This window comes from Candoia aspera, chromosome 4 (genome assembly GCF_035149785.1).
Source record: "Candoia aspera isolate rCanAsp1 chromosome 4, rCanAsp1.hap2, whole genome shotgun sequence".
In the NCBI taxonomy this organism is placed as follows: domain Eukaryota; kingdom Metazoa; phylum Chordata; class Lepidosauria; order Squamata; family Boidae; genus Candoia; species Candoia aspera.
Window position 1 is genome coordinate 69867457 of NC_086156.1, and position 13000 is coordinate 69880456.

Below are 13000 nucleotides of genomic sequence, written 5' to 3' on the forward strand. Positions count from 1 at the left end.
CAGACATTTAAGATTGAAATTTAGGATTTGCTTTAATATGATTCTCACTGAATAAGAAAGGATAACTTTGGTTAACAAGTATAATCTCTGGTAGCACATTTTTCAGAGACATCCAAAATCAGGACAGGCTGACTTGCTAGGCTGTCCCATGATACTGAGTGAGCCAAAGGACATAAAACTTTTGTATGCAAGGACTTTATATTTCCAGTATAGACTAGAGATATACAAATTAGTCAAAACCCTGCCCTCTTTGCTATCTGTTTTAGTGAGGCAGTATTTCAGTCTAGTGGATTAAAAAGATTTGCAGAAAAGATCATAACCATGTACATCCACAAGATATGGAGCCATTGTTTCTATCTTCTCCCACATTACTTAACTGTCAATGTAAATTGCCCCCAAATTCAAATCACCTCACTTGAGTTCTTTGATATGCAAATATCACTGAAGCAGGCTTTTTAAAAAACACAAATTGCCTCATGTAAGTTATTTAATATTGGATGCAGAAAAAAAGAAGGGAGAAAGAAGAAAGCAGAGTTGGCCTAAGAATTTACCTAAGCAAAGTTTTCTAGAAAAGCTGATTTATTAATAATATATTGAATATTGAATACTTTAAAGCTCTTGGACACAACTTGCAGCAACACTTCTTGTCAGACATTTTATTGTTTTGCAGATTTTTGAGGCAAGAGAGATAAATGCTAACTAGACTTAATTTGATATTAGTGCTCACACTGCTCAAAAGCCTTGATTGGAACAGAACGTCCATGTCTACATTTGCTTCTAATGGACTCTGTACGAACAGTGAATCTTTATGGCAGTAAATGATCAATCCATAAAACACTTGGATATATAAAATTGATACTGATTAGCTAGTTAAGTAAACAGATTTGTCAAATCGCTGCACATTTTACATATTACATGACAGAATTTGGCCACACTTAAGGAAATAGAATCATTTGAATCTGAGAGTAAAAGGTTTAAACAGAATTGATCAGAGTGACCAGGATATTTAATTAGGTGTGGAATTAGCAGCTCACAGCAAGTGTCAGCATAAAATGGACAGTACGGTAAGGCATGTTGAGTCTGTGAGTTTTACAGCTGTACTTTTAGCTATATAAAACTAGTCTAGTTTCTTCTTCAGATTTGTCTAAAGAGCCTCCTGCCTCATCATTGCTATTTCTTTACCAAAAATGATTTATTTAACTATGAAGGATTAGTGCTTGGATTCATTTCCCCCTCCCCTCCCATTTCATTTCCTGCTGTTTGAAAACCATAAGGTTGTAAATCTACCAGGAACTGTATCATTTTCTAGAACAGCTTTGTGCTTTATAAATATAAAATAGTTATTTTGTTGTTTATTTATTCAGTCGCTTCCGACTCTTCATGACTTCATGGATCAGCCCACGCCAGAGCTTCCTGTCGGCTATCGCCACTCCCAGCTTCCCCAAGGTCGAATCCGTCACCTCTAGAGTATCATCCATCCATCTGGCCCTTGGTCGGCCCCTCTTCCTTTTGCCTTCCACTCTCCCTAGCATCAGCATCTTCTCCAGGGTGTCCTGTCTTCTCATTATGTGGCCAAAGTACTGCAGTTTTGCCTTTAATACCATTCCCTCAAGTGAGCAGTCTGGCTTTATTTCCTGGAGTACAGACTGGTTTGATCTTCTTGCAGTCCAAGGCACTCTCAGAATTTTCCTCCAACACCACAGTTCCAAAGCATCTATCTTCCTTCTCTCAGCCTTCCTTATGGTCCAGCTCTCGCAGCCATATGTTACTCCTGGGAACACCATTGCTTTAACTATGCGGACCTTTGTTGTCAGTGTGATGTCTCTGCTCTTGACTATTTTATTGAGATTTGTCATTGCTGTTCTCCCAAGGATTAAATGTCTTCTGATTTCCTGACTGCAGTCAGCATCTGCAGTAATCTTTGCGCCTAGAAATGCAAAGTCTGTCACTGCTTCTACGTTTTTCTCCCTCTATTTGACAGTTATCAATCAAGCTGGTTGCCATAATCTTGGTTTTTTTGAGGTTTAGCTGCAGGCCAGCTTTTGCACTTTCTTCTTTCACCTTCGTCATGAGGCTCCTCAGTTCCTCCTCACTTTCAGCCATCACAGTGGTGTCATCTGCATATCTGAGATCATTAATGTTTCTTCCAGAGATCTTAACCCCAGCCTTGGATTCATCCAGCCCAGCTTGTCGCATGATGTGTTCTGCATACAAGTTGAATGGGTAGGGTGAGAGTATACAACCCTGCCACACTTCTTTCCCAAACTTAAACCAGTCTGTTGTTCTGTGGTCTGTTCTTACTGTTGCCACTTGGTCATTATACAGATTCCTCAGGAGGCAGACAAGATGATTTGGTATCCCCATACCGCTAAGAACTTGCCACAATTTGTTATGGTCCACACAGTCAAAGGCTTTAGAATAGTCAATAAAACAGAAATAGATGTCTTTCTGAAATTCCCTGGCTTTTTCCATTATCCAGCGGATATTGGCAATTTGGTCCCTAGTTCCTCTGCCTTTTCTAAACCCAGCTTGTACATCTGGCAATTCTTGCTCCATGAATTGCTGAAGTCTACCTTGCATGATCTTGAGCATTACCTTACTGGCATGTGAAATAAGTGACACAGTTCAATAGTTTGAGTATTCTTTAGTGTTTCCCTTTTTTGGTATGGGGATATAAGTTGATTTTTTCCAGTCTGATGGCCATTCTTGTGTTTTCCAAATTTGCTAGCATTTGGCATGCATTACCTTGACAGCATTATCTTGCAAGATTTTAAACAGTTCAGCTGGGATACCACCATCTCCTGCTGTCTTGTTATTAGCAATGCTTCTTAAGGCCCATTCAACCTCACTCTTCAGGATGTCTGGCTCTAGCTCACTGACCACACCCTCAAAGCTATCCCCGATATTATTATCCTTCCTATACAGATCTTCCGTATATTCTTGCCACCTTTTCTTGATCTCTTCTTCTTCTGTTAGGTCCTTGCCATCTTTGTTTTTGATCATACCCATTTTTGCCTGGAATTTACCTCCGATGTTTCTAATTTTCTGGAAGAGGTCTCTTGTCCTTCCTATTCTATTGTCTTCTTCCACTTTGCGCATTGCTTGTTTAAAAATAATCCCTTATCTCTTCTGGCTAACCTCTGGAATTTTGCATTTAATTGGGCATATCTCCCCCTATCACAGTTGCCTTTTGCTTTCCTTCTTTCTTGGGCTACTTCTAGTGTCTCAGCAGACCGCCACTTTGCCTTCTTGGTTTTCTCTTTCTTTGGGATGTATTTTCTTGCCGCCTCCTGGACAATGTTGCGAACTTCTGTCCATAGTTCTTCTGGGACCCTATCTACTGAATCCAGGCCCTTAAATCTATTCTTCACCTCCACTGCATATTCCTTAGGAATATTAGTGAGCTCATATCTAGCTGACCTGTGGGTCTTCCCTAATCTCTTTAGTCTGATCCTAAATTGTGCAATAAGTTCGTGATCTGAACTACAGTCAGCTCCGGGTCTTGTTTTTACCAACTGTATAGATGTCTGCCACCTTTGGCTGCAAAGGAAGTAGTCAATCTGGTTTCAGTGTTGTCCATCTGGTGAAGTCCATGTATAAAGCCATCTCTTAGGTTGTTGGAAGAGAGTGTTTGTTATGCAGAGTGAGTTGTCTTGGCAAAATTCTATCAGCCTATGCCCTGCTTCGTTTTGTTTTCCCAGGCCATGCTTACCTGTAATTCCAGGTGTCATTTGACTACCCACCTTAGCATTCCAGTCTCCTGTGATGAAAATAACATCTCTTTTTGGCCTATTGTCTAGTAGGTGCTGCAGATCCTCATATAACTGCTCTACTTCAGCTTCTTCAGCATCTGTGGTTGGGGAATATAATTGGATCACTGTTAAATGGCTTACCCTGAATTAGAATTGAGATCATTCTATCATTTTTTGGATTGTATCCAAGCACTGCTTTAGCCACTTTACTATGAATTATGAAGGCTACTCCATTTCTTCTGTGGTCCTCTTGTCCACAGTAGTAGATTTGGTGGTCATTTGATGTGAAGTGGCCCATTCCAATCCATTTCAGTTCACTGATGCCCAAAATGTCTATCTTTGATCTTGACATCTCACCAATAACCACATCCAATTTGCCCTGGCTCATAAATTTCATTCCAGGTTCCAATGGTGTGTTGATCCTTAGAACATCAGATTCGCCATTCACCAGCACCGTTGGCCGCTAGCCATCTTTTTGGCTTTGAGCTAGCTGCATCATCACATCTGGGGCTAGTTGAACTTATCCTCTGTTCCTCCCCAGTAGCATTTTGACCATCTTCTGACCTGGGAGTCTTATCTTCCAATGGTATACCGACATATCTCTGGTTGTACTGATCCATTTAGTTGTCACGGCAAGAATACTGGGGTGGGTTGCCGTTACAGATTGTGTTTAATCTGACCTCTCTGTCATGACCTTCCTGTCTTGGGTGGCCCTTCACAGTTTAGCTCATGGCATCATTGAGGTGCTCAAGCTCAAGCTGCACCATGACAAGGTAACAATCCTTTGCTGGAGAAAATAGTTATTATTAATTATTAATAATATAATTAAATGCATACACTTTGAGAAAAACATCCTCATAACATTTGTGATACTGGGGATGTGAACTGGCTCTGACTGATTGGCTCCTGGTAGTGTAAGAAATAGTTCAAAGAAAAACTTGACCCACTGTACAACTGAATTGAAAAAGAAATTCCATACTGTAGACTAAGAAAAAAAATCAAAAAAAGAATTGCTAATAGCACATAAGTTATTGATGGAATATTGTATAAAGTTATGCTAACTGCAGATGAAAATTGGTGTTTCAAAGCTGGAAAATGAAGTAAAGGACCATAAGCGTAATCTCCTAGAACAGTGTTTTTCAAACTTGGCAACTTTACAAAAAATGTGTGGACTTCAACTCTCACGCTGGCTGGGGAATTCTGGGAGCTGAAGTCCACTCATCTTAAAGTTGCCAAGTTTGAAAAACACTCTCTTAGAACAACTCTTCTCTGAAGAAAAGTTATGCTCCTTTTTTTTAACTTAGGAAATTTGTCAAGGAAGGGCAGCACAATAGAAGAATATAAAATTATGCACACTGGAGAAAGTTTTCTTCCTCTCTCATTACAGTATATTAGATTTAGTATTCAGTGAAAGTGAATAGAGGGATATTTAGGATATATGCTTTTTCCACACAGTGCATGCACTCTGGAATTTCCTATTAGCAATGGCCACCAAACTGGACTGCTTTAAAGGGAAATTAGATCAATTTGGGGAGAATACACTATCAGTGACCAATGAAAAGTCTCCCTTAAGTCGGAAGGTCGGCGGTTCGAAACCGCGCGGCGGGGTGAGCTCCCGTTGCTCGTCCCAGCTTCTGCACACCAAGCAGTTCGAAAACATGCAAATGTGAGTAGATTAATTGGTACCGCTTCGGCGGGAAGGTAACGGCGTTCCATGAGTCATGCTGGCCACATGACCCGGAAGTGTCCTATGGACAATGCCGGCTCCAAGGCTTTGAAACGGAGATGAGCACCGCCCCCTAGAGTCGGACACGACTGGACTTTACGTCAAGGGAAACCTTTACCTTTACTATACGGCAGGAGATAGTGTTGCTTTTTTCCAGAATATCTTTTCAGTTTCCCAACAGCTCTGGTATTCCCTGATGACCTCCCATCCCGACTTGACCCCACTTAGTTTATCAGCTCAGACAATGTGAGCCAGCTGCTGCCATTGCTGAAACAGCACATGGAGGACCTCATATGTATCTATTTATCTATTTCATTGTAAACCGCCCAGAGTCCCTCCTTGAGGGGGAGATGGGTAGTGATAAAAATTTGATTGATAGATAGATAGATAGATAGATAGATAGATAGATAGATAGATAGATATTAAGGAAGGATGATTTCAGACAGCAGTGGGGAACTCTTGACTGGCTTACAGACTAAATTAGGCCAGCCAATGGAGCCCAGAATAACATCCTATGAATCCCTTTCCCTAAACCTCTTTTTGTATTTTCAGTGAGCTAGCACTTTAATTGGTTGGCTCCTCCTTTGCCTTTCCCAGTTGAGAAGAATGAGGGGGGAATGATGTCAGTCCCAAACTGAATATGATGAAAGTGAGATGAACACATCTGAATGCCTCTGGTTCCTGGGAACTCCAATGAAGGGAGAGTATCCCCTTTTAATTGCTGGGTGAAACTGAATGTCCAAAGTTATTGATAGGTAGCAGCTATTTTTTAGCTGAATTTCAAGACAGGAAGAATTACTCAGTGAGGAAAAAGATGAAACCTCTCTGCTCATAAAATATTCTAATGCTGGTGCTTCACCATATACTAATACAGTTGTCTTCTATTTGGTCCCTTCTCCACATGAATTGGAGAACAACCCCAGCCAGCAGGGTCAGTATTGACTTGCAGTATGGGGAGCAGAGTACCAAATTAGAAGAAATGTTGTAATGCATCACCTCACCTGACTGTAGATGAATAGGGGCACATATTTTGAGTCCTATGCAAGATAGATATGTGTGTATTTGTGTCTGTGTTCACTTGTCTAGAAGTTTAGTTCCTTGAATTTGTTTATTTTATAATAATATATTTTGTTATATATATACACATACAAACATATATTGCACAATAATACATTTATTCTATTTTTATAAAATTGCAGTATAATTCAGTTGAAATGATGCATATTATAAAATGGTTATTTTAGTTCATTTCATGGCATATTCTCCTTTGCATGGGGTTCGAATTCCATTGCTTACATCTCTTGCTGTTTTGTTTGGCTTGCTTTTTGAATGACTTGCTTTGCAAAAGTTTCAAGTTTTGTGCCATGGATTCATTGATTGTCCTTTGGAATAAAAGCTTCTAGGCTCCAGGTTTGTCAGCAGTAAAATGGGCAGGACATATCATTTTAGTCTGGCTTGGAAAGGGATAGAAAATTGGGGAGGGCTACTTTAATGATCAGAGTACTGTAGATGCCTGAAGCCTTGAAAGTGAAGGCTTCCAGTTTGCTCTTTAACCTCTCCCAGGAGAAAATCAGCCCAGTTTAGGGTGGTTGGGTTTTGTAAGGAGAGAGTCATAAAAGTCTGTGAAACTTTTATCCCTAACCCCCTATATAGACAACAGGTCCTATAATATGGGTGGCCTGAGGGCCACAAATGAGCTGTGGACTGTCCACTCCTGGTTTAAAGGTAGAGATAGAGGACTTGCAGCCCTCCAAATGTTGTTGAATTGTAGCTCCTAGCATCCCTCACCATCAGTCATTCCACCTTAAGTGCTTGGAGATTTCCAGTAACATCTGGAGAGCCACAGATTCCTCATCCCCGGTTTACAAGTTATCTTGAGCTATGGAATCAACTGGAAAGGGAAAAGAATATTCCCTTTTTAAAAAAATTAGAACAAATATGCATCTGTGTTGTTATTCATACCTTGATATTTGGGAACTTTATTTTACAACCTTGCAGGCAGGAAAGCAAACATGAATATATTGTTATCTTAAGGTGTCTTTTGCGTTAACGCTTCAGCATTTGCTTGTTTTGTCTGATAAAGACGAATTAAACTATGTGTCTTTGTGTTCGTATTCGTTATCAGCAGAATGTTTAGGGTGGTTTTTGGTTTGCAGTTTAGAATTATTTTTAAGTAATGCTTTTGTATGTCCTTATGATTCTTGCATTGAATATTTAGGTGTTTCATAAACCTTCTGCATTTTATATTATTTAAAATTATATAAACTTATTTAGAATAATTATTACACTATATATTTTCTGTAGCTGTATTAATAAACTGAATTTCAAGTTTAAATAGTTCAATCACTATTGAAACACTAATGAATTTCTGAAAAACATTTCTGAGCCATGGAATATGGCTATATAGCTTGCCAAGTACTTTTTTGTTCATTGTTGTTAATGTTTTTCTTTCTTTCTCTATATACGTGTTTTGGGACTCTGATGTAAGTGCTACTGATTGCACGAGTAACTTCCAGATAGGAATGCATAGGAGTGCATTGTATAACTAAGAAATGTTTACTCTTAACTGTTTAGTAATATATAGGATGCATGTTTCTGTGTTGGTGTATACAAGAATGCTAGCCAAATTGTTGGTTTTCCAGATTTTTTTTTAAATAACAGTTGAACCTCTTTACTCCCTTCACTTAGATACTGTATGCAACTGTTGTGTGTGGTGTAAACAACCTATGTTGTCTTGTTTGATTAGCAACAGAATGACTATAGATACATCACTTATTTAATTTTTCTTCTGATCAGGATATCTGTAATGCTGATTCTATAAGGCATGCACTAAAACATTCATAACATCTAATGCATATTATTGACTAACTGAAATGTACCAAATCTACCTAGTTGTACTATAATTCTAACTAAATAACAAAACATGTGGGACTTTTAACTTGGCTTGGCTTTGCATAGCTACAAAGACAGCAACATCCTTTATAATAATGTGTAAGTTGTTCATAGTTCTTCATAGTTTTGCTTTATCATGGGTTTATGTTGCAAGGTGACATAAAGCAAAATAATTGCTTTAACAGATGACATTACATTCCTGGAACTGTGTTCCAATATGTTCCTGGGGAGGTGTACAAATAGTGAGGGAAGAGTGGTGGCCCCTTGGGCCTGCAGGCCTTCTCCAGCCTCGTGCCTTCAACAAATGAAGTTGAGTGGGTAGGAGCCCAGTAAGATCTGTGGAAGAGGGAGGGAGGGAGGGAGGGAGGGAGGAGCCGACATGCTGCTGCAGATTGTCTGGTGGCGCAGCGGGTTAAACCGCTGCGCTGCTGAGCTTGCCGATCGGAAGGTCGGCAGTTCGAATCTGCACGACAGGGTGAGCTCCCGTTGCTAGTCCCAGCTCCTGCTCACCTAGCAGTTCGAAAGCATGGAAATGTGAGTAGATCGATAGGTACCACTTCGGCAGGAAGGTAATGGCGTTCCATGTCGTCATGCCGGCCACATGACCACGGACGGGTCTACGGACGCCGGCTCTAACGGCTTAGAAACGGAGATGAGCACCGCCCCCTAGAGTCGGACACGACTGGACTTTACGTCAAGGGAAACCTTTACCTTTACCTTTACCTACAACCCACTTTTTGTTTTTAAATGTGCACGCTTCTCCAGAAAAAAGGACAGGATAACCTGGAGGGCTAGAGAGGGTAGCAGGAACATTCTCAACAAATTGCTTTCTGTTAAATGGGTATTTTATGATTGGCAACATTTATTGTGGCAGCCATGATATTTCATTAAATTTTCAAGTGTGCCAACTGGCCAAAAAAGCTGGGGACTCCTGGGATTCAACATGAATAAGCCATTTGGAGTTCTTTTTGCTGGAGGTTATGGGAGTTGGAGTTTAACATGAAACTGGGGAAAGCCAAACCTTTTTAACAACTAAAAAAAACTAACAGCTGAAATAACAGGCAGCTTAAACAATGGACAAATAACATTACCGTGATTTGACCCCATTCATATTATTATTAACCTCTGGAGAAAGCATGGCCTGGATAGCAGCTGCTGAAAGTCAGTTTGCTGACCCCTTCTGTGACTTTCCATGTCCTGTTTCCCTTCATTATTTAGATGTTAAATGGCTAAGTGGTTGAAGTAGAGAGTGAGGCAAAGAATGAAAAGCCACTTGAAGCAAACTCTGAACTACCTGAAGTTGTGTTGTCAGAGGATGAAGAGAATGGCTCATTGGATTGCACATCCAAGATTAAAAGTCCCCCCCCAAAGGACCCAATCATTGAGGTACTTCCATATTGGAAAGAGGCTTTAAAACCACACTTGTAAAATACACATGTTCCTTTTGTAGGATCTCTGTGGTTTGTTTCTAATCTTTGAGTAATTGCAGACACATCTCCACAGCTAGAATGTCTCTCTTCAGTTATGAAAGTAGCCTGTCCTTATATTTAAATAGGGAAGAGCAAGGTTTAGAAAGTAGGTGTATGTATGTATGTATGTATAATTAAACCTGTATGATTGGAAAACCATCATTTTAAGGGGGGAAATGCTATTTCAGATTTAATCTTGCCCATTCAATCATGGAAATTATTAAGGCTGCTTAAAATTAAAATGAGCAAAGGTACTATTCAGACTTTATGAAAGTACTGCACTTGTCAGCTTGTTTTCTTAAATTCCAGATTTTTAATTCTGACACCCAAGCCTTTTCAATACTTAAACTGCAGAGTACACTGCTACAATAAAATATAATGTTAAATGTTAGAAAGCATTGATGGGTAATTTCTTTCCCTTTGGTGAAGATGTAATCAGCCTGACATAATGTGTGAAACATAACAAGCTTTTGAGTTCCAGAAGGATGTAGTTGTGGAGATAGAATAAATTCCATGTGAAGATCTGTATAAAAAGACACATTCCACGGTTTTGACTGTCCCAGATCCATAGCGACAGGCATGTTCATTGTATGGCTTACAAGTGAATGTGTCCTCTGTCAGAGCAGATGGAAGGCTATTGGTTCAGGCCTTAAAGAACGCTCTCTAATATTTGCGCAGAGGCAAGGTCCAGTTTGGTACTATGGTGTATCATAACCACTAAAGCATGCTGAATTGTTTCCACTGAAATGTGTCATTGTGTAGCTATAAACTCCCAGCCTATTAAGTTTGAACTGTATGCTTCATCCCAGACTGTTTCATGCCCAAGTGTTGTCATCACTGAAAGTCCAGATTGGCATTGCAGTGGGAATAGTGTGGAATAGTGGATGAGGCACTAGCCTTATCCTTGGGAGACCCAGGTTCAAGTCAGCCATGGGAACTCATGGGCTAAGTTTGGGCCAGTCACCCACTCTCAACTCAACCTATCTCACAGAGTTGCTGCTCTGGGAATAAAAATGAATATTAAGTCACCTTGAACTCCTGGAGAAAAGGCAGGATAGAAATTCATGCCAACAAATGCAGAGCTAAAACATATAGTAAATTGAAACATTGCCACATTCATGTTGAAGGTTAACGTCTTAGTCCCAACCACATAGGACTGCAACTTCCAGTGTCCACGTTGGCTGGAATGATGGTGGTATAGTCCAATACATCTGGTGACCTGCATGGTATCCGAGCAGAGCATTGTGTTTATATCAAGAGTAACTTTTGCCCAGCCTATTTTCCTGAAAATCAGGGTTGTTTTAGGATCCATTTTAGAGTTGATTATTCGTACTTGCTAAATACTTGCATAAGTTGCTTTGTTCTAATTGCAGCACAGAAAAATTAATCTTTGCGTTATGTGTTTGGCAGGCACCTCCTAGGAGCCTTAGACCTCGTTTCAGGAAAAAAAGTACCTCATCTTCTACCACTGAAACCATGCGAGTGTGATGAGCCATTTAGCACCAGGATCTACTACAGAATGCCTCTCTTCTGCCTTAAAAGCTCTACATTAATAATTGTATGTGTGGGGAGGGGAACAGTGGTGAGAGGGATGTGTTTGTGATATTGCAGCATTTTAGATATGAACTTTCTTGCACCCCTTTCCTTAAGCTGCCTATTCTCTGACCATTTGTGTTGCATTGTAGTTTCCACTGGCAGAAGCAATGTTTCTTGTTACCCCTTGGATTTCTTTGCAGAATAGCAGTTTTTTTCAGCTACTATAATGGGACTCTATATTTGCAACCATTAGTTACATCACCTTAGTTTCAGCTCTATTAATGAACCTGGAAAATGAATTCTTCATCTCTTTTAAAATCCTATTTATTTGGGGCTTCATAGTAAGTATAATGTGGACTGGCAGGGGCCACAGATTTTTCAGACTGTGAATGATGTAATAAGTCATTAATTCTTTTGACTGTACAAGTAGTGAAAATGTAAGAACAAATCTAAAGTATGTTACTATTTCTTCTGTGCACTTCATTTATCAGGTCAGTTACTGTATATTCTGTCACTAAATCTGCATAAAAATGGAGTCACTGGAGTCTTAGAAATTTAGAGGCGAGAAACGTATTTATAGGACTGTAGCACTAATGAATCTTTGGTTTGATGACAGAACGTTATTAAGACTGATGTCACTATGTTCAGCTCACTATGAAATCAGGTAGAAATTGCATCCACACTAATAGAGCTAGGATTGTGCTGTTGAGAAATTCACTGTGTATAAAAAGAAGTTGGTACAGTATTATCTTAAATGTTGACCATTTTAATGGGCAATTGTGCAACACGTCTAAGGCATGTTTATGGTTGTAATAATGAACGCTAGGGTGCAAGTCACAATCTGTTTTGGGCACAAATCAATCCTCGGCCCATATAATTTTAATCCTGTAATTTTGTCAGCTCACACATTAGCATTTAATTTAGAGAAGTTCATAGATTTCAGCAGAAATATAGCTTCTGGTATAGATTACAACAGTCTGTAGTTAGATGGTACATTTGTAATTATAGAAAAGTTCAAAACAAGGAAAACATACTAGGATTTGGTGTATTTTTGCTTTGGATTGATGTCTCCTGTATGTGTGAAGCATGTGAAATCTTGAAGTTTATACTATAAACGTTTGTGTTTGCCTTTGTAGCTCTCTTATTAACTAGCAAAAAAGAACTGTAGAACATGAACATGTTGACACTGAGGATAGGTAGTTTGTGTATGACAGCACTAATCTAATCTCCTTCAAGTGAGGCACTTAAATGGCTGTATTTCAGGCTCCAATATCAACATTATGAAGTGGATATATGAAGTAAATATATGGGATTTTTCCTAATGTGCTATGGTACTGGTTTGGAACTTCATAAAGCTTTTGAAATGCAAAAAAAACAAAAAACAAAACATCGTATCAGCAATGCATCAGTAGAATTAGCACTATGTGAAAAAATAATAAAACAATTGTCTCCCATTTATACCAGATTTGGACCCTTTGCCATTTTAGTCAGTATATTAAGGATTTAAATGGCAGCTAGAAAATATTAGGTCATAGCACAGGTATCTCAAAATCTTTAATGGTAGTCAGCTTGCATATTTATTAAGATGCATATTCTATAGGCATATTTTGCCTGTCTCTCATATA

The 13000-nt window shown here is 39.3% G+C and overlaps 1 protein-coding gene across 2 annotated transcripts in view; it reads left to right on the forward strand.

The window, feature by feature from the left end:
• Positions 1 to 11832, forward strand: part of REEP1 (receptor accessory protein 1) — a 61570-nt gene extending 49738 nt beyond the window's left edge. Inside the window, exons 8-9 of one of the 2 annotated variants that reach the window (XM_063300405.1) lie at positions 9605 to 9756; positions 11250 to 11832. In XM_063300405.1, the coding sequence (XP_063156475.1) occupies positions 9605 to 9756; positions 11250 to 11327 (230 nt within the window). In that variant the 3' untranslated portion in view covers positions 11328 to 11832. The remainder of the gene's footprint in view (positions 1 to 9604; positions 9757 to 11249) is intronic. The other variant, XM_063300404.1, reaches the window with a different exon arrangement.
• Positions 11833 to 13000: the final 1168 nt, after the last annotated feature.